Source organism: Perissodus microlepis, chromosome 11 (assembly GCF_051167445.1).
Source record: "Perissodus microlepis isolate ML-2025 ecotype Zambia chromosome 11, ASM5116744v1, whole genome shotgun sequence".
Lineage (NCBI taxonomy): Eukaryota > Metazoa > Chordata > Actinopteri > Cichliformes > Cichlidae > Perissodus > Perissodus microlepis.
In genome coordinates, this window is record NC_140471.1 from 32,523,125 (window position 1) to 32,545,185 (window position 22,061).

Below are 22,061 nucleotides of genomic sequence, written 5' to 3' on the forward strand. Positions count from 1 at the left end.
CAGGTATCATTTAGTGAAGCTGCCGGTTAAGATCCCGAGAAGCATCCGTTTGTCAGACACGAGACTCTGATGGACTTGTCCACTTGCTCAGTTGTGCATTGGCGCGTCCACCTTTTCTTTCTATTGTTGTTGGAGTAATTTTGTGCTGTACTATGAAGGGAAAAGTATGTACTGTTGTAAGAGAAAAAGTTATTTGGCAATTTCATTAATAGAATAATATTAATTTCTGAGAAGAATAAAGAGTTTGAAAAGACACTTTTCCCTTTTCTATTATTATTTTCCTTGTTTTGACACAATAAATGAACTCAGAAAAGCTGACGCTTTGGAAACTCAACTAGCTAAATTAATTGCATCTTTAATCATCGGAACAGCTTTCAGCTGTGCTAACATAATTGGAAAAGAGATTTTTAAATGATCAATTAGCCTTTTAACATGATAAACTTGCATTAGGTAACACAATGAAACACAGAAGTGTTGTCTGCTGAAAACAGACTTCGGCCTGTGTAGATGGTTCATTTAAAATCATTAGGGATTTATCATTGGCAATTCCATTAATCATTAATCATCAATTACAACGTTTCATTTGACTAGGTGTTTATGCTGATATTGTTTTGTTATGCAGGTCTTCCACTCGATTCAGAGAACATGCATGGAGCTTTTGAAGGTCATTGAGCAGTATCAGAGGAGGATCTGCCGTAAGTTCAAATATAATTATTAAATCATTTTGAGTACAACGAATCTACTGATTGAGTTTAAGACTTCTAGAATGTCAACCAAAACAAACACATTCTTAAGATATCAATATCCATCCAGAGTGATTTCTCTCTCTTACTGTTCAGTCCTTTCCCAAGAAGAGAACGAGCTGGGTCGTTTCCTGCGCTCCCAGGGCTCTCAGGATAAAACCAGAGCTGGAAAGATCATGCAAGCCACAGGAAAAGCTCTCTGCTTCTCATCACAGCAGAGGTAGGGGACACGGATCAATGTACAGTCTGCCACATCCTTAAAATAAATCACATGCTGCACTAGAAAATAGCTTCAAGTAAAGGTCAGCCAACTGTATCACCCCAAATCCACAAAAAGGATGGAGAGTCATATCAGGAATGTTCATCAGGAGCAATAAAATAGCTGCCCTAACAGAGCAGATAACAGGGTTACTACACAGCATAGGTACTCTCACTCTACTGAAAACAGGGATTTCATTTACGTGTCTGAATCTGTGTGTCAGTCTGACAGTAATGGTGATAATGATTATTAATATGACTTAGTAAATTATATTGTTTAGATTTTGTAAGATCAGCGGCAGCGTGAACGTCATGTTGACGATTTTGGTTTTGCCAGTATTTCTATTTTTTTTTTTTTTCCCACTGCTCATCTTTTGATTCTTGAGTTCACCATTTGCATTTCCAAGATCATTTAAAGCTTTTCGTCCTGGAGCTGAGATACTTTTCAGTGCAGCTGAATAAATCGGCAGACTAATCTGCAGCGTAGACAAGACATGACAAATTTTCCACATGATGATCCAAGCCACATGCAGCACCTTAATACGGAGTTTAATACGACACCCTGCAGATTGGCTCTGAGGAACCCGCTGTGCCGTTTGTACCAGGAGGTGGAAACGTTCCGTTATCGTGCCATCTCAGACACGTGGCTGACAGTGAATCGAATGGAGCAGTCAAGGACTGAGTACCGTGGAGCGCTGCTTTGGATGAAGGACGTATCTCAGGAGCTCGACCCAGATACACATAAACAGATGGAGAAATTCAGAAAGGTTTGTTTTGTTTTTTTCAGAGCACAGAAATGAAGAGATTAACAATCATTTTCATAGCAGAAAGAAAAGCTTACATACTAGCACAAATACTGCCTGCATTCTCTTTAGTTTTGCCCATCTCAGGGCTCAGGCATACGTGATAGTTCAAAGTGACACTTCAGGGTTTAAGCTGCACCTCCTGTGACAATTCATAATGTCTATATACCAGTAAGTCACAACTGCATATAATCCAATTAATTGTTCTTTTGTTAATTTAATGGGTACTTCTCAGACTGCAACCCCACTGTTGATATGATGAAGTGTTGCTCCCGCCTAGAGCAACATAAAAACAGTAATATCAGAGCCCTGCCAACGCAGTCTGTGGGAAATTGGCAAAAATATTATGACTTCCACAAATTCAATTTCCTCCTTTGCCGCAGGGCCTGCAGCAATCATTAATTAATCTGTCAAATTTTTTTTGATTAAATGTTTAGTCTTAAAAATAAATGTCAGAAACACTGGAAAACGTCCATCATCAGCTTACAGTGCTTCGTCTGGTTCATATTTATATTCTGTTTTAGTGGGACAACAGTTTAAAACCCTAAAACATGTAGTTATTTCAACATGGTCTACAAATGCCATTTTACTAATCAATTCAGCATTAACAAAACAACAACAGACCAAAAAGCAAGAAAACATGTTATAAAACCTGACACCAGAGGGCAGAACATACCCATAGATGGTGGTCCACCTGCAAGAACCCAGCACTTTTTACAGTTATGTGAACAAGAACTCGACTGTTTGTATTTTCCCTGTGTGTCATATAATACTAGGTGGGGAGCATTTCACATATATTCTCTCTCAGGTTCAGGCTCAGGTGCGCACAACCAAAACGAGCTTTGACAAACTGAAGAATGACGTCTGCCAGAAAGTGGACCTGCTGGGAGCGAGCCGCTGCAACCTCCTCTCTCACGTCTTAACCACATATCAGGTACGCCTCACAAGTCCCAGCTGTCTGCGTACACTTCACCGAGCTTAAATATGGTGTTTTCAATGGCTCTGCCACATGTGGCTTAGTCAGCAGGTCTAAACTATCACCCGCTGGGGTGAATTACTACTTTTACCTTGAGCAGCTGAGCATGTAACTTGTTTCTTGTGTGTGTGTCTTAGACAACACTTTTGCACTTCTGGGAGAAAACATCCCACACCATGGCAGCCATCCATGAGAGCTTCAAGGGCTGTCAGCATTATGAGTTCTCTACAATTAAGGTCTGAGAGAGTCTCAGTAATAACAGTACGAAATGCTGACACTGGAGACACGTAATGACAATAAGCGATGATTTTGTTCCAATTATTGTTCCAGACTTTACAAGACCCTGTGGACAAACTGGCTAAAAAGAAGGGGAAAAATAAAGCCAAGGCAGAAACAGAAGAAGCAAAGAAAGAAGAAACCACAGACGACCAGTGAGCTTCAAGAAATATCTATTGTTATGCAAGAAAACCAAACACGTACGCAAACAGTGAAAATGTCGAGTACATGTATGGGCAATGTTCAGTCTGAACAGAGACAAAGAATTTCTGCAAGTCAGCTGTAGGTCAGCCTGACTCATCCCCGAGGCATCAACTAAGGCTGTTTTCTTAAAGCCACTGGTATGTCTCGTTTACGCAGACTGTTTCCTTAGGCGGCGGTGTGTGATGCAACAGGTTATGGCATTAGTGTGAAATGGGTGTAACTCCAAGCCCATCAGGATTATGGTTGTGAATGGGTGTACTTTAACCTAAACCACAATTATTCCCTAACCTAACCAAGCAGTTTTTAGGTCCTACACCCAACCAGCAAAAAACAAAACAAACTACCATGCCTGTCCTAGCTGACAGCGCCACGGATTCAACATCCTAACACATACTTTTAGGTCTCTAAAAACAGAGTCAATGACTCCTGATTGGTGCCAATGACAAAAGGACAGGTAGCACCTGAGAAAAATTGATATATTGAAGGCCCACTGGGATGAGGACACACTGTGTATGTCACATATGAACAAAATGCTATAAGCTTAATTTCTGTTTCTTTACAGACTCATCTCTCTTGTAAATGAAAACACCAGCGACAAGGCGAGAGAAGGTAAAAGATGTAAAACTTGAAGATTTAATCGTGTTTTTAAATTGCATTTTAGGTTGAAAATAACTGACTTCATTGTTAAATAATCTGATTATATGGAAAATAACAAAACTAAGAACAAATGGGACCTATTATCAATCCTGGCACCAATTTTTCTTCAGTTCAGGGTTACAGCAAGGATGGAGCACTTGTTAGAAGCAGAGGGTGACCTGAAGGCCCAGCATAAAGATGTAGTGCAAGATGAGCAAGGATTATTTTGAACTGTGAATCATGCAAAGCCACATCAGTAGAGTCAATGAATTAAAATGTTAGTGGTGGAAATAAGTGTAAATGGTCCCCTCAGTGATTTGAGTCCATAGTGAATGGCAAAGCAAACTAAGGAAAGGAAAGTTGTCTTGAATCTAGATAATTATAATTAAAATTAATGTGAAAATGTAAACACTGTGCGGGGAAAAAAAAAAAAAGAAAGATAAAATAGTCCAAACATTTTTAAATTAACACTTTTTGTTGCTTCCCAGAGTCGGAGGAAGAGGAGACAGACAGCATGGCCTTACTGAATGAGATCCTGGGAGGTTTGTCTGTGGATGAGGGGGATTTTTCTCAGGAGTGGACAGAAGTGTTTGGAGAGACTGAGGAAGGAACAAGCGCTGCATCCACCAGACCAACAGAGGCCCAGGACAAGGAAAACTCCTTCTTTCTACCATCACAGCTTTTGGACCAGAGTTTGAATAATCTGCAGTCTTCCATCTCAGGTCAGCCTGTGTGTGCGTGCGTATGTTGCAACTGTGCTACTATACAAGAGTGAACCAGAAAATTGGTAAGTTGGTCCAAGGAAGCTCTTTAGTAATCAAAAGAATAGACCATTTGGATTTTGCACCATTAGACCGATTCTCTCACCATGACCACCATGCAGAACCTGGAAAAATTAGCCACCATTAACCATCAATTAGCCATAATTTATTTTAATTACACATTAAGGAGAGATACATATTCCTAAAAACTAAAAAACACATTGTTTTTCTATGAATCAGTGCATTAGCAAAATCACCAAAAGGCAGAGTTAAAATGAGCTGCTTTTTCCTCCCCAATGGTTTCCACACAGGCAAAAGAGTGGCTTTAAAATGATTTATCAAATCCACATCTGTCAAAGTAATAGTAGGAGGCTGTTAGAATACAGCAATTAGATTTGCTTACCCGTAGGTAATTGCCAACTACTTTCCATCTCCTCTTGGCTTGGATTCTCATCTGGTATTGTTAACTTGGTTTTGTGTATTTCCAGCTTTAAAGGCTGCGAGTTGCACACTGCTATAAAACTGCTTATAGTTTGACTGCATTTCCGAGGCACATATAAGAATCCGGCAATTCGGTGTTAATCATTAAAGTGCAATAGGTCAGACAAAATGATTTAGTGAGTGATTTACTGTAGCATGACTGAGATTTAACTCATGAGTCACAGCACATTACTGTGGGAATATTCCCACAATCCTAAAACAATCATTGAGAAAGAAAAGTGCTATAAAGATATGCAAGATGGGCGAGGTCAAGGAGAAACAAATGATATCAGGAGAGACAAACTTGTGAGTGACTTTTGGAAATATACTGAGGCCTCAGTCTCTTCCTATGAAAAGCCGTTAAACATGCATTTTCTACTTTTAACTGATACGACAGATTGAACCCCAAATTAAGGGAACACGAAACTGTAAACACCAACAATAATTAGACCCAGCGTTGGTAGAAATATAAAACCGTTATAAAGCAAATGAGCGGTAGTCAATCTGTGCAAACAGAAGTGCTGCAGGGGCTGACTTGAAATGCAAAACTGCTTCTTACAGTTTACAGGGAAACAGAGCGTGCCTCTTTTCTTTTTCTCCTCTCAAATGTTGGCATGAAGCTTATCACACACACACTTAATATGGCATACATATCAAATTAGACCTTCAGTAAATTTTGTGCATCTGCAGAGTGACTTCCAAAGCACAAGCCCATTGAAAGCTGTCTGTCTCCACTGCAAAACTAAATTTACATCAGAGCTCTTTTGCAGTCATATTCAGAGTGCATGATCAGGCTGTGAAACTGGTAGAAATGTGGGGAAAAAAAATCCTTTATTTTGCTTCTAAACATGGTTATTTGTTCTTATTATTAAATACTGCATGCTGCAACTAGCACTCATTCTCAGGCTTTTAAAACAAGTTGCTGTGGGTTATCTGTATGATTATGGCATGACCTTGACAACCTTGTACTAAACAGAAAGCATTTTGAGGGGATTTTGGTTAAAGGTCACTGTTTAGATTAAAAATTGCACAGGATCAGCAGCCAAACTGTATTTAAAGAAAACACAAAGTTTGATGAATTTTGCCTATAATAAAGGTTTTAAGTTGTACTTTTACCACCATCCTTGTTATTGCTGGACTCTGCCATAGGTTAAAATTCAGTACATCTCTCTTGTCTTCTAGAATAGAATAGAATAGAATAGCCCTTTATTGTCATTGTACACAATGACAGTAAAGGGCTATTATATTCTAGAGCATGTTGGATTGAAGCAATCGGATAGTGGTGAAAGAGGTCAGCCCTTCAAGAGGCAGACAAGCCAACAGAAAGCAGAGCAGACTGATCCAAAAGAAGTCACAGAACTCCGGATGGAGTCCAAACTGGCAAATCAAAACTAAAACGGCTCATCTTCAAAGGAAGGAGAAAAAAAAAAAATCCACATATTCCCAAGAGCCAAGCAATTTCAGATCCAGGCAGTAGGACTTAAAAGGCAAGGTCAGGGTGCAACTGTAAAATCTACGAAGTACTTCAGCTTATTCAAAATTTCTGCTGAAGGTGAAACAACAATACACAATTAAAAACAAATTCTCCATTTGGTTAAGTAAGAAATGTACAGCACACTTCACTGTTCCCTCAAGAGCCATGAAGTGCTGCTACATGTTGCATTTTCAAGACACGGAAAAGAATGGAAACCAAATAAATATGTCTGAAACAAGACGATTTCTGTTTTGTATTCACAAAATGTTTGCAATGCAGTAAATGTTTTGATTTTCTGTGGGACGAGTCATCAGCTGTGTGCGATGGAGTGTAATGATTTGTGTTGCATCGTGCTTTTGCACAGTAACAGTTTCCTAGTGAGTAACCCCAATCTACACTTCCTCTTCAGATTGGGCCCCACATTCTGCCACTCAAGCAACTGAGCACTCATCTGAAGCCAATCAGAGCACTCCAAAGCCAGCAGAGAGAGGTAGGCCTGGGCGATATAAGTCAAGACATTAGAAAATAAGAATGAAATGGATAAACTAGAAAGCCAACGCCAAACCGTCACGCTGACTTTTCTTGGTGATATTTACCTCGTCAAATCTTTTTACAGAGGCAGAAGGGACATCCAAAGATCTCTCAGCGTGGTTCAACCTGTTTGCCGACTTGGACCCCCTCTCCAATCCCGACGCGATCGGCAAAACCAACACAGAGCACGAACTTCACAATGCATAGTTGTTCTTCTGCATCACATTTTACCCTTGTAAGGGGTACAGTAAAATAAGGCTTCCACCATGAGTTTAAAAACAGAAAACAAAACAAACAAACAAAAAAAGTCTGATCTGACTTGCAGAGGCCTCATGCAAGAATAATTTGTGCAGTTTCATATTTTCTTTCTAAAGTGGAACATGACAGGGTGTCTCAGGTAGACAGGCAGATTGTCTAGTTTCCTTAATATGAATTAGTAACCATTTAAAAAAACAAAATTTAACAAAAATTAACTTCACTAATTCACTGTGGCATCACTTGCAAATTTACCATGTTTCCTGGTTGCATGCATCGGCATATTATGACTAAGAAGCTCATAAGTTCAGTTTACTGAGAAAGCTCACTCCAAAAGCTGACTCAAGGCGTCCACGGTCACTTACTGTTGAACAGCCTGTGATGACAGGCCGCTGACAAATATAGTAGTAATATTTTGTACGCCTAACAACATTTTGGGGTTTTTCCATGGAAAATAAAAGCCATCTGCACAATGAGCATGACAGACAGCCCATTTTGGAGCCACGGAAGAGGTGTTTTCAACTTAATCTTAGAAGGAAATACGACTAGAGACTGATTTAGAAGAACACCACAAATGTTCTTGCATAATGCCCAGTGTCATAACTGAACAACTAAAAGAGGATATGTATGATTATAACTTCAGGAAGATGAGGTTTCTTTTAAAAAAAATTGAAAATCTAAAATATTTTTAGAGAAAAAGTTGATACGAGGCCAAACTACAAGGCCTTAACATAAAAATATGTTTTTAATAACTACAACAATATTGTGGTTTTATTTTGTTAAATAATTGCCAGTTTAAATAATGAGCTCAGAATGTGTGTAGATCTATGTTATCCCTGCAAAAAGCCTACATAAGTGTATAGAAAGGTTGAGATATCCCTAATATGGCTCTCAGGCACACAGCACTGGCTGTGAGCGCTGAATCACCAACTGTTAAACCCTTCTCTTTGCAAATGGCCACCAATCAGGAAAAATCTGGCTTAAAGCTAGAGTTGAATGGCTTGTGTTCAGACAGTAGCTGACCTGAAGGACTGCACCAAGGACCATTATACATAAGAAATACTCTGAGTGCTAAGCTAGTCCAAAGTTAAAAATATGGAGGTGGCGATGAGCACAAGTCCCTTTAAATCAGGCTGTAACCAGAAATGAGCAGATTTATTTCATGGTGGCAGTATTATGCTTCTGTCAGAGCCCCATGAACTATTACCAGCTTTGTCGTGAAAGAAAAATGTAAACATTAAATTATTTTAGCAGGGATACCTCAGTACGAGTTTGGAACAAAACACCTTTGACAGTAGCTGCCTTGGAAATCTCTCTCATAGCATTCATGCTTCATTTCCAGTTCTCATTACTGAAGATGTCAAACTACTGCGTGAGATGCACAAGAGGAAAGAAAGCAAATATGACAAAGATAACAGTTTGTTTACAGAGCAGTGGAACATGTTGACTGGAGGAATTTTAATGCAGTTAAACAGAATTATTTAAACAAACTGAAGCATAATTGCCTGGCATTGATCTATTCAGCAGTGCAAGAATTTAAACTAAACTCCTTTCTCACCACATCTGAAGGTGGAATTTCATCCATGTAATCCAAGTCGTTTCTTTGATCAGACACAAGCTTGACTTTTTTGTAAGGACTGATGATTTGTTTGCAAAATACAGTATATGTGATCTCCTTTTAAGTATAATCCAGAAGTGTGTTGATTTAAAACACATCAGTCATTTATTACTGCATGTTGCATGCCTTCTTTTATGTTAAGCAGTAAACGTGATTCAGTGAACTACATGTTTATAGTGATGTGACATTTTTCCACGTTCCTGTATTTACTTAGTGGTTACTGGCTTTTACGGGCATTATAAGCCAAAAAAAGAGGAAACTTTAAGAATCGTGCAAATACAGTCTTATTCTGACTTTAATGACAATGCTGCATAAACTGACTACATATCTGAGTAAATGCCTTAATCAAATCACACGTTAACACAGTTATAACCCAGTGACATTTTTTTGTTGCTTTGTTTCATATTCATGCCATATTTATTATTCACTCATAACCAAATACAGCAATTGCCTTACCTTAACTCCTATTTGCATATAAAATCATGCTTATGAATACTAATTATAAGTTTTTTTCCCCAGGTCATAGATAAACATAATGTATATCAATCCAAAGAGACTTTTTGGGGCTTTCTTTTTTCCTTTATTGAAAAACACACAAGATCTACATAAAAACGTGTAATACACGGGAGAACTGAATCATCATTGCCTAACACGGCAATCATTTCTGAACGGCACAGTGTGCTTGTGAATATAATCAGAATTAGTATGATTAAAAGTCTTGGAGCTGCAAGCAGAGCAAAGCACTTCAACTTCATTTGTTGCTGAATGTGCTGCAGATGTTCTTATTTGTGTTTCTGTGCGTGAGTGGCAAAACGGACCAAAGTCAAAGTCATGTTTTTTTTGTTTTTTAAAATCATGTTCTGATAATACAAACTTTGCAAAGTAACATCAGGCCACATCTGGCTGCATCTGTATATTGAGATAAACTGTGTTACACTTTTTTTTTTTTTTTTTCGTCCTTAGTGTAGCTTTACTTCAAGCAAAAATCGAAATTGCACTCTTTTCTGATTGCTTTAACTTTACAAATTGGTCTAAAATAAAAATAGTGATTATCATTTTGTTTCCATTTTAATGATTAGCACTTACGTTTATGTAGTTGCTGAGCTCTTTATTAACACAAATGAAATGCAAATAAACATTCTGCTTCTTTGTGCTCCAGTAACACTGTATGATAGTAATTGTTAAGAACGGGTAAACTAACAGTTAACCTTCAGGCAACAGATATTTACTGTTAGCAAACAATGAAATGAGACTTGATTTTGAAAGCCAGGTACAACTTTAGAGTACAGGTGATGTTCATAAATGTAAATTGTGCTTTACTTTAAAGCATGTATGGAGAGGCAGTGGACCTTGGTGCTTCTTTTCTCACACTGATTACTTTTTCTTTAATTTTTGGGGGCAGCTTTAAGCACCAAAAAAACTACTTGTTTAGGTCCAAGAAAGAAAAAAATAAAATAGAATTGTGGCTTAGATGGAGCTCTATCTCACCATCTTTGTCACAAATGTGGCCAAACTAATGACAAACTGCTTTATTACTAATGACTAAAACATTTGTTATCATGTCCTTGTTTGTTAACAGTAAACTACTTACTAAAGCTTAGTTAACCATCAGTTTACCATTTATCCCAGTTTGTTAAGTTGTGTCCCAAAACACATGAAAGGCCTCTCATCGTAATTTCCTTTGGTACATATTTATCAAAAGGGCTGAAACAAATGCCATAATTGTCAGCATCTTACTTTCGCAGGGTCTAGCTTATGTCACTCGTTCCTTTTGCATGAGTTCTCACAGTTGATCAATTCAACAGCGGTCTCTGGAATGTGTCATAGCACCTGAAATTCTAACCTGAACAGGTTAACACGCAAAGCATCCGTCACAAGGTGTGACATCAATCAGTTGATTCAGTCTGTATTAGCCTCCCTCTCTCCAGAAACTAAAAAAATAATAATGAAACATTTCTGCAAAAGACTGGAATGTCTTTCTGAAGAACAAAGTCAAACACTGGGCAAAGGCAACATAATCCGAGAGAGTACATTCCACATGACCTGAGTTATTGTTCTTGGTAGTGTGGGGCAATAAAACGAGGAAACGGAGGAGCCGTGTGCTTTTTGATTGGTCAGTTAATTGCTGATTAAACAGCTGATGTTTGCATTTTAGCTTACCAAGTTTTATTAGTGATCAAACTAGGAATGCAGGTTTCAGTCTCGTCTGGTGAGCCTCTCAGGTGAAGCCTGCACTTAAGTGACTGCTGGTTTCATTTAAGACTGTGTGCTACGAATACATTCAAATAAGTAACAGGAGGGAAAAGGGGCAAAGTATTCTGACATTCGGGTATCTTAAAAATATGAAACATAAATGCACTTTGAAATGTTAGCTTGCTGAACACTGAACAGCTAATAAGCTTGTTAGATAATGTTAATACAATATGTTTTTCTTGACATCGCTGTGTTTTGTGAGACTTTTGGATTTTTTTTTTCCTTTTTTAAATTTTAAACTGCTGACACTAAGTAACACAGTCATTCCAGCAGTCGTTTCTACTATTGTAGAAAATACAAAGCAACGCTATTTCTGTTACGGGAAGTGTTATAGTACAGAGGAGGCTAGGCTACGTTAGTGATGGGTGAAGAGAGAGGCTCTGCCCAAGGTCAGCAATAATGCCCGAACCATCAGACTTAACTGACAGCGGGACTAACACTAGGATCAAGTAGAGATTCTTGTGCAGCAGGACGCTGGTACCATTATCCTCCTAAGTATTTCTAGACCTTGAGCACTCCCTGCTGGCTAACATTAGGATTATCGGAGTGCAATTTTTTTTTCCTTTTCTTCTGTTAGACCATACCTGACTAGTTGCAATATTTTAGCTGTAGTTGGTTTGGTCGAGGATACCTGAGGACTAGCTGGTAAGGAGTACTTGTGCTGAGCTGTCTTTCCCCACATCTGCGTCGGGGCTCTGACTGACTGTGCTGTTGTCTGAGTTTACACCGCCACTCGAGTCGGTGCTTCTGTCTGTGGAGGACGAAAAGGTAGCTAGTGGTACCGTGGGCATACTCGGGGTGACCTGTGATCCAGAGCTGCTGTTGCCATGGAAACCAGGGTTGATGGACGTGCAAGAAGGAGAGACCGGGGAGAAAAGGGAGGAGCAGAAAAGTTTAACTGGGCAGAAGGCCGAGCCCCTGGGAATGAAGTTCACCTTGTTTTTGTCAGGGCACGAGAACAGAGGGAAGCCCTTTGACTTGCCAGACCTGAAGAGAACAGATGTGGTACTCAGTTACTTGGCTTGATATCTTTTTATAAAACTGTATCTGATTAACTGCTAGTTACTGATCCTAGACAGCCATGTTGCTCTCATCCCTACCACCCTGTCTTTCTTGTTTTAATTCAAGAAAGCATAAAAATAATGTAACTGAATTTTAAACAAATACAGTTTAATTGTGTAGCAGTAACTGCCAGATATAAGGCTATGAGAGTATGTCTAAAAACAAACCCAAGAGGAAGACCAATAAATACTCACACCAGCTCATCAAAGACTTTGACCTTCTCGCAGCCTTCTGGAGGTTCCCGTTTGAACATGTAGCTGTTGTTAGGTTTGGGCGACGTGGCAAACTTGGGGAGAGGAGAACTGCACAAATTGTCTGAAAATACAATAAAAAAAAAAATAAAAAAAAATGAAACCTGTTTTGTGCTTTTTCTTTTTGGAAAATGATAATGAGACAAATGCATGAAATGTACATTATACATGTTGGCTGCAGATTTTGAGGAGCTGCCGGAAAAAGCGCAGTAGTGTGTCCTCCGCACAAAGCGTTTGTGGAATCATAGTTTCTTTATTTGTGATTTTTGTGGACACCAAAAGAGGATAAACTTAGTAAGCTTATTATGGAATTCTTTGGAAACAGACTCTAGAGGGGCAGATTAGAAACAAACAAGACTGATAAAGCACATCTTTCTTTTTCTAATGTTGTTTTCCTGCCTATCAAAAACAAAAAAAACAAACAAAAAAACCCAACATACAACAAAACTCTGATTTTTAAATTTTGTTGCCGTCATTAAGAACTCATTTTAGAGGTGTGTAAATGCTTAGTAAGGGCTCCTCCTTAGCAGTATCAAGAAACTTGAACCAGACTTCAGACCTGGTTAAGTGAACTGCGCCCGTTTCCCATCTCTGATTTAAAAAAGAAAAAAAAGAAAAGAAAAACACTTTGCACCACATGCATGAAAGTGACATCACTGGAGGCTTGTTTTGCTGACAGGCTGGTTCACCCACAGTCTCTAAAGGTGAGATACTGCAGGTCCTTCCTGCTGCAGGCAGACTAAGCAATTAACTCTCTGCTGTCAGTAGAGTCTCTCAGCAGATTAAACACCAACATTGGTATCGTCACTCTTGTGCAATATTATGTAACACACACACACACACACACACACACACACCTTCTTCGGCTTATCAAATTTAGGCCTGCCGAGCGCTGGAGCCTATCCCAGCTGTCTAGGCAAAAGGTGCCATAACATGGCCTTCAACCCAGCCCTGCTCCTTTGTATAAGCCCAGCAAAATGACCTGGATCAGGCTAGTCATGTGCACAACATTGACCAAACTATCAGAAACAGACTCCATGAGGGTGGCATGGAGTCAAGATATCCTTTACTCAGCATATTCATCAGATTTCACACATTTGCCTCAAACCACAAAGGTTTATATAAGCTTTGAATATTGCAAACATGCTACATCTGTTCACTAGTGAAGACACACCTTTGTCTATTTCCTCTGCATAACAGGGGCTCCCATCAGGTGAGTGCAGGTGATCAGAGCTGCAGGGACGGGGCGATGGGCTGGATTCACCACTCGAAGGAGCCTGTGTGTCTGTGTCACGTGTGTCCCCGCTGCTGCTGTAACGATGTGGAGGGAAGGGGGCACGGCGGCCATCTACCACATCCATTGTCTGCGAGGTCAGAATGCATAAGAGGTGGTGAGAAGCCAAGCTGTTACACACATGAATCCTAATAGGAAGACAAACTCATAACCTCAATCTTTTCCCCAACACCCTCAAAACCATATGGAAACTGCTGAAGCCACCCAATGCACACCCACCTGCTAACTCCCTGAATGAAATAATTCTAGGTGAAAAGTACCAGCTAAAATGCCCTGAATCTAAAACTTAAAAAGGCCTCTGGTGTATTTGTCTGGGTGTTTAAAGGGCAATTGGAGAAGCAAACACCACAGCAGATGGTAGTGCTTGACAGCAGATGAACAGTGTGATGTGCAGAGCGTTCTGCTTTGGCACAGCTGATTCAAAAGGGAGACCAGGAAAAAAAAAATGCTCTGTGCTCAGCAGGCTGTAAATCTGTAGTGTGTGTGTGAGACCTTCTAAGAGTAGAGCTTTACAGACCTGCCAAAGTTTACTAGCCTGCACCAGACGAGATTTAAGGCCTCCTTTCCTATGAGCGATTTATTTCAGAGTGAGTGAGAATGTGTGTGTCTGGCTGCATGGTGCTTTACAAGCCTGTGCACGTGTAATGAATTTTAAGCATAGCCTAAAAGTTGTTTAAATCACAGGTATACAATAGTCGTGCATACAAATGGTAAAGTCTGCCTTTGCATTTGGTGCATTCCTTACATGGTCAACGTTTATTTATCTGGTTTAAGATTAAATTCTAGAGCTCATCTTTGCAATTATGACTTTTAAAACATGTTAAAATCGTATTTAAATATTGCATTTACACAGTGACTGCTTGTTATATGTAATCGAGCAGGGTTTGCATGATGCATAAAAAATGTACTCTATGCAAATTAATTCATTATAATGTAAACACAAAGGTTATTTTATGTTAAACAGTAACACCGAATATAAACTACATGAACAACACTGACTCACAATGACCCTTGTAAAAGTGTGATGCAAGTGTGTAGGAGTTGCAGTTTACAGGGCTGGTGTGACGTAGGAGTCTGAGCACAGCTTATGTTTGATCATGAGATGTTTTAACAGCTCATGATCAACATCTCACAATTACATGCTGGTAAAGTCACCTGCACTCACTGATTAAAAGACATCTTCATTACTGTAGGACAAACAAACAGGTTTCAGTTGTAAGCTGTTTCTGTGATGATAAAGATAAGTTCTTCATACCACAATAGTATTTACTTGGCATGTTCATAGTGATTAATTTACTTGTTGCTTAAACTGGAGAGAGAGAAAACCCCCAAACAATCTGAGAACTCTCTAAAACAGATAAAAATGAGCTCAATTATATGCTGTACATAAATATTGCATGTGTATTAAGAGCCATGTGAATCTGTTAATCACTTTTGTATCCTTAATGTCTCTGAAATATAGGGCACTAGACAACATACACACCTGCTGTCAGATTGAGTTATGGAGTCTGAATTTAATTTTTTAATAATTGAGCTGTTTTAATAAAAACTATGCTGTACTTTTTACTATTTTCATGTAAAATGATGCCACAGAAGTGAACTTCAAGGTGGCAGCTGATGTCAAATCTCTAATACAGTTTAGCTGACTTCTTTACACGACTACAAATCTCACCGAATGTGTATCAGAAGCAGAGCGAGTAGTTGGCATGGGGCCTTTTATTGTGAAAATTAACTAGATTCCTGTCCCCTCCAAATCGTCTGTGTGCAGCTTGATGCAGCTTCCATAAAAACTAAATCTAGCGCTATATTATCTCTGTGGAGCAAAGGGACACTTCTGGGACATTTCTAAAATACTATGGTGCGTCTGATGAAACTGCAAGCATTGTCCTGTGAGGGTGCAATAAGTGCCAGCACCCACATCAGAGCTGGAACCCAAAGCAGCCACACCAAGTGTATTTCCAGGGTTACCCACATAGACTTCGCTTTAGATATAATAAAGGCCACTGCAGTACACGAGTGCAATCGTCTCGCTGGTAAACAATGCCATCATTTTGAAAGTTCACTTGCAATTGAACCACTAGACTCAACCCTTCCTGTCTTGTGTCTCCCCATCTGCAGGTAGACCAGGCTGCTGTGATGTGATGACTATCAATATCAATAAACTGACTTTCTAGAAAGGTTGGATGGACTCCAGCTTTACCTTCCTGTTCTGCAGCTGTAAGCAGTACTCCTTGTTCTGCTCGTTGGCTAATTCATGTGCCACTACTTGGAGGCTGTAGAGCAGCGGTCCCCAACCTTTTTTGCGCCACGGACCGGTTTAATGTCTGACAATATTTTCACGGACCAGCCATTAAGGTGTCGCAGATAAATACAACAAAATAAAACTGGACAAAACTGTGGTATTTTGTAAATATTATAATAATAATAATAATAATAATAATAATAATAATAATAATAATAAACACAAATTCACAGTGTAATTGTGTAACTTTATTAGCAGCATCCTCCTGAAATGCACCAACAACATCAAGAGTAACGTCCTCCTCTCTGCCCCTTAATACTCTCTGGGCGCTATGGTAACGCGTAAATATTTCTTTCAAAATAAGACACACAAATACAGCACAGGAAAAGACCCAGGGAAACCAAGTTAACGATAAAAACCCTGAAAACCATAAATTTCACACCCGAGCCTCAACTCTTGCAGCCCGGTACCGGCCCGGGGGTTGGGGACCACTGCTGTAGAGCAAAACAAGGACTACAGTCAGCAGCTGCGTTCCAGTATGGTTAGAGTCTATGCGTGGGATGATGGAAAGGCAGGAGATTACATTGTGACTTATAAATGACTAAGCAAAGTTTACAATTTAAATATGTGCAAAGAAGCACCTTATAAACAGCCCAGCCCACTTTTTAGCCCACTGGAATGCTTCATTTTAAAGTCTGTATGGCATTAATCTGACATTTTATCCAGCTGGTGAATGATAAGATTTCACAGCATCTGCAGGTATGCAGTTCAACAAGCGCTCCAAATCATGTTGAAACATAGCTTGACCCATCACAGGTATGGGCACACACCCTACCTGTATCCCCTGCTCCAAGTCCTCTCTGATAAACACATTTTCTAGCTCATGGTTGATGCCCTCCACACTGCTCGGCACTCTGCATATGAGGGATTTTATCACAGGCATCGTGGTCGAAGTTGAAGTTGCCTTATACTGAAATGAGAAAAAAAAAAAAAAAAAGACAAAAAAGGAGAAAACATGAACATTATGTACATGTCAAAAAAAAGAAGAAAAAAAGCTTCGTATACTAAAACACTTCACTTGTCACATATCAAACTGAATTTGTCTTGGCGTTGTGGGTGTAGACATTCAGTTTGTAGTTTACATTTAAGCATATCATGGTTTATGGAAATGTTCCTACAGCAGTTGCAGTGCTGAGCATCTGTTAATGAATGAACTGCAGCCAGTGGAGAAAGGGACATGCCCAGACACAGTTCTCTTCTGCTGTCTCCCTTTTACTTTTGATACAACTGGTCACAGAGGAGATTCATTAACTAGTAGTGATGGGATTTCCGGCTCTTTTTAGAGAACCGGCTCTTTCGGCTCACTAAAAAGAGCCGGCTCTTTCGGCTCCGAACCAGCGCTTCAGGTTGTTTTGTTGCTTTAATTAATTTATTATTAACAACAATATAAAATTATGCACAAAAGGAATTACTAATGTAAAAGTGGTTTTATTTATATATGTTTATATCTAAATATATACAGTGGCCCCTAGAGACAAAGCAAGTACAAACTCCAAAACACATTTCTAGCATTAACTGAACTTCCAAAACAGAGCTACCTAGATCACTTAAATTACACGATTGAAAGCATATGTGTATTGTTTGTGTATTTATACACAAGCACTCATATATATTCAAATAATTAAAAAAAAAAAAAATGTTCATTTACCTCTTTACTACCACACACCAAATCCAGTCGTTGGTACTTGCTGGCTTGTGTACCCACTAGGTAACAAAAGCGCAACACTGCGCCCTAGCATCCTGGAGCACTTCTGTTGTCTTTTGTACGTGTTTTGGAGTTTGTACGTGCTTTGTCTCTAGGGGCCACCGTAAATATACTTTTATTTATTCACTCCACATAAAATGTAATAAATAAATCATATAATACAAAAAACCAACTAGTCACAGTTCAACTTTTAACTATTTAAATTTTCAGCTTTTTCCTTTTAAACAAATTTAAAATGAAACAACACAAAACGCTGCAAACCACAACACAATTAAATATAAATTAAAATATGAAAACAAAATGAAGATGCATATTCTCTGTCATATGGACCTGCATGAATAAACCTTCTGAATCCTTTATCATCTGCATCTGAAAATAGTTGTGGATGATTACTATACCTTTCTAATGTGACGTTGTTGTCCCTGGCTCTCTTTCTCTCTCTCTCCCTCCCACTCTGTTCCTGTGCTACTGCCAGTGTAACTACCGCTCCTCCCCCCTCTTCCCAGCGCAAGCACAAGGCTCGTGTGCGAGTGAAGCGGAAAAAAAAGTGCGAGAGAGTGTGAGAGAAAGAAAAAAAAAAAATAATAATCCACAGCTCGGGATAAGGAGCCGGCTCGAGTCGTTCACGTAAAAGATCCGGCTCTAAGAGCAGTTTTGTTCACGACCGGCATATCACTATTAACTAGGCCTCCTCAGTAAGATTCAGAGCAACATTGATCATAAAGGTATCATTAAGATGAAACATTGCCTTCACAAAGTCTAAATCTTTCTCAAATCATTTTAATCAATACCTACTCCCTAAAACAGTTCGTCTGGACCCAAAATTGTAACTTCATAATGGTCATTTTACCATTACTTTAAGTTGACATACAACCAAGTTAATCATTTAATCCTATTAACCGACTAATGTAGAAAACAACCTTGCTCTTTTTCCTATCTTTGACAGTTGAAATTCAGGTTGGTCTGCCTCATTTGTGTGTTTTTTTTCCCTCAGCTGCTAAGCTGCCTTATCATATCGCTGCTGTCAGCCTAAAATCCTGCATCACATGTGTGGGGTTAGTTAATGTTTTCACCTGAAAACAACAACCCACATAGTCAAAGCATGAGTACTGACAAGCGTAGCTCACCTGTGGCTGGCATGCAGTGCCATGCTGCGCCTGCTGTGGGAGCTGCAGCGAGCTCTGCTCCCTGTCTTTGCTCTGCCGGTTGACCTGTTTGCCACGCTGCAGCTGTAGCCTCAGTTTAGCAATCTGCTGGAAAAAAAGCACAAGCACTTCAGTGAACGACGGCTCACAATGGGAGCCGTGAAGGCATGCGAACATATGAGTTAACCATTCCCATGAGTGAACTGAATGAGGTCAGGAGGTGAAAAGCACATTTCCTCTGATGTACTTCACTGTCAGCAGAGAGATAAAACTGTGATTAATTTAAGTTATTCCGCAACTGTGAGAACACAATCTTTGCCAAAATACAGGAAAACCATCTTTGACTCCAACTGATTTCAAGATGCCTGGGAGGAGTTATATTCACTGAAATATGTGCAGTGTACGGCCATAACAAGTAGAGATGTCAGTGATTAGGTGACTACTCAAAGGTTTCTTCTAACACAGGCTTTAGACATTTCTCAGTAAGACGAATTCAAAACAAAGTGGTGTAGACACTAAAGTCACGGGACTGTGGTATAGTTCTTTTTTTGCTAATATTAGCCTTTTAATTTTGGTGTTTACACTTACATGATTATGTTTACACTTCAAGATCATAAAAGTGGCACAGTTTGTGAAGATTACCTTGCTTACTTTTGATTTGTGTCTGTGACAATCTCAAAAACTATTAAAAAAAAAAAAAAAAAAAACCCTTGATCTTCAATCCCAAAGGGAACCATTCATGGTGCTAACTTTTGGGCTGGGCTCCAAAAAACTCAGATGCTATACAGCCTGAACTGCTGATACTACCACTGCTAACATTAGCCACACTCAGCAAACTAATCTGGCATTGTGTGTGCAACGTTACACCACAACACTTTAACAATACGATTTAGTTGTCAAAGAATGTGATTAACAGTTTAAATGTCTCTTCAATATACAGAAAATATTTGAACGGTGGTTTTAAAACTGCTCTTTAACAGACAGACAATAGTTGCACAGACATTGTTTACTCTTGTCTATTAAAGCGTGCTTAATTTTACTATTTTCTAACTTCAGTGGATTTAGTCTGATGTTATTCCTGCCAGCCAAGTCAGTCTTCATGAGTTGTACGGTTGCAGATCAGTATACTGCATAACACCAGGCTTGCAAGTCTGATAATGAGACAAATTTAGTCAATGGGTGTTTCTACATCTGGTCCAGCATCAGCCTAAAAACAGGATACCCATTGTGAGATGCAGTTGTGCTATGCAGACAAAGGTGTGGTCTTCAGTGCTGATCTTGTCATCCTGGCAACACAGTCAACAAAGAAACTTGCTCTTCTCATAGATGTCCTCCCACATATGTAATCGCCGAGGTTAGAGCACTAGAAAGCAGTTCACTACATTCACTTAGTGACTGTAGCACATGATAATGACAAGTCCAGACGATCCTGATGTAATCTCAGTGGATGTGAAAGAGGGTTTTCCTGGCTGTGCTATCCCATTGACTGTACAGGCCAAAGCAAAGGGATTGTTTGTAAAAAGACAAGCACTAAACTTATCTTGCAGCTCTGGCTTCACTCTGAAGAAACAACAAAATCTGCAAAGATGGATCAGATTACAGAATTTGCCATCAGATAGAAATGCTGTAAGCTCATAGCAGAGAAAAGATTTTTATCAAACTCTTGTGGCACTTATGAAAGTTTCTTTATCCCTTTTCTTTTATACCTGTTAACAGTGCAATAGTGCAACACGAATACCAGTTGTTGACAGTAAATAACAGTCAAATTAGAAATGTGAACATTCAGACTTCTGAAATAAACCACAGTCTTGTTCTTGTTAGATCACATGCTATGAAGAAAAAAGTAAAGCCTGTTATTTAATAGGACATCTCAGTACTGACCAATGAAGCACAGTAGTAGTGTGGTGTGGAATTACAAAACACATGTCTGAGCTTTATGAAAGTTGGAATGACACCAACCTTATCCTTTCAAACTGTGGATAACTTCTTCGGTCAACACATCTGTGTGCCATTAATATTTTGGAACTACTTTTGGACTGGAAACAGAAACTATGAGTGTCCATTATGCTCATATTTTCTGTTATGCTCAACAGAAAATATGTTCTGCTCAATATAACATCTTCAGTGCCTCAGTTACCCCGACTTAAGTTGTACATACCCAAAATGAAACTATATGGGTGTTTCACCCTTGAGAGGAGCTCCTGCACCATCTCTCAAAAACAAGAGGCCATAATGAGATGCAAAGGACACAGCTGAGTGAGGAACAGGGGGAGAAAGAGGATAAATTTAGACTGTGGTCTGAAGAGCTGGAGACCTTATAATGCCGTGTGGTCGCTTGGTTGGCCACCATGCCTGGCAGACAGAAAGGAGTGGAAACCAACCTTAAGGAGGATAATATTTAGTCTGACCACAGACCCTGACAAATAAAACACTTGAAAATGATATGAGCCTCAAAAACGACAAAAACATTCTTTCCTCTTGCTGAGTTAATGTATTCAGCTAGCCTGGGTGGATAGGACATTTTCTGTGGTATGAATTAAGGTTAAAATGGACCCATTACGCTCATTTCCAGCTTCATATTCTTACTTTTGGACTCTAGAGTAGCTTTGCGTGACTCACATTTTAAGCTAGTGGTCATTTATCTTATGCTAGGTCTTGGTGCAGCCCCTGGGATGATCCACTATCCGAAACAAACAATTTAAAGTTTCCTACACCCTCCTTTTAAGAAAACTCTTCTGATTGGTTGTCCCTTGCAAACACAATCTGAACAATCTGAACAGATAAAATAGTGGATGCTCATAACAAACACTTGAGAACCTGACAGTAAGAAAGAAAAACACGACAGGCAAAACTACCTCTTTGAGATGGTCTGCGCTGCCCCAGGAGGCTGACCGCTGGTGAGGACTTCCCTGATCTGCTCCATCATCGATCCAGAGACCCGGAGTCTGAAACACAGATATATACACATGCTGACACAAACTCAAACGTTACATAACTCATCATTTCCCCAAAACATAAATACATTTGCTAGTGA

At 39.3% G+C, this 22,061-nt stretch overlaps 2 protein-coding genes across 3 annotated transcripts in view; one reads left to right on the forward strand and one right to left on the reverse strand.

Moving 5' to 3' along the window:
- ica1 (islet cell autoantigen 1) overlaps positions 1-9,567 on the forward strand; it is a 15,113-nt gene extending 5,546 nt beyond the window's left edge. The window contains exons 4-13 of the mRNA XM_084944218.1: positions 623-695; positions 840-963; positions 1,570-1,768; positions 2,613-2,738; positions 2,918-3,016; positions 3,111-3,211; positions 3,823-3,869; positions 4,385-4,618; positions 7,021-7,101; positions 7,228-9,567. Of these exons, the coding sequence (XP_084800344.1) occupies positions 623-695; positions 840-963; positions 1,570-1,768; positions 2,613-2,738; positions 2,918-3,016; positions 3,111-3,211; positions 3,823-3,869; positions 4,385-4,618; positions 7,021-7,101; positions 7,228-7,349 (1,206 nt within the window). The 3' untranslated portion in view covers positions 7,350-9,567. The remainder of the gene's footprint in view (positions 1-622; positions 696-839; positions 964-1,569; positions 1,769-2,612; positions 2,739-2,917; positions 3,017-3,110; positions 3,212-3,822; positions 3,870-4,384; positions 4,619-7,020; positions 7,102-7,227) is intronic.
- Positions 9,568-9,950: 383 nt separating this feature from the next.
- Positions 9,951-22,061, reverse strand: part of glcci1b (glucocorticoid induced 1b) — a 28,043-nt gene continuing 15,932 nt past the window's right edge. The window contains exons 4-9 of one of the 2 annotated variants that reach the window (XM_084944217.1): positions 21,883-21,972; positions 19,010-19,132; positions 16,953-17,087; positions 13,756-13,945; positions 12,525-12,645; positions 9,951-12,255 (exon numbers count right to left, since the gene is read on the reverse strand). In XM_084944217.1, the coding sequence (XP_084800343.1) occupies positions 11,907-12,255; positions 12,525-12,645; positions 13,756-13,945; positions 16,953-17,087; positions 19,010-19,132; positions 21,883-21,972 (1,008 nt within the window). In that variant the 3' untranslated portion in view covers positions 9,951-11,906. Of the gene's footprint in view, positions 12,256-12,524; positions 12,646-13,755; positions 13,946-16,952; positions 17,088-19,009; positions 19,136-21,882; positions 21,973-22,061 lie in introns of both variants that reach the window. The other variant, XM_084944216.1, reaches the window with a different exon arrangement.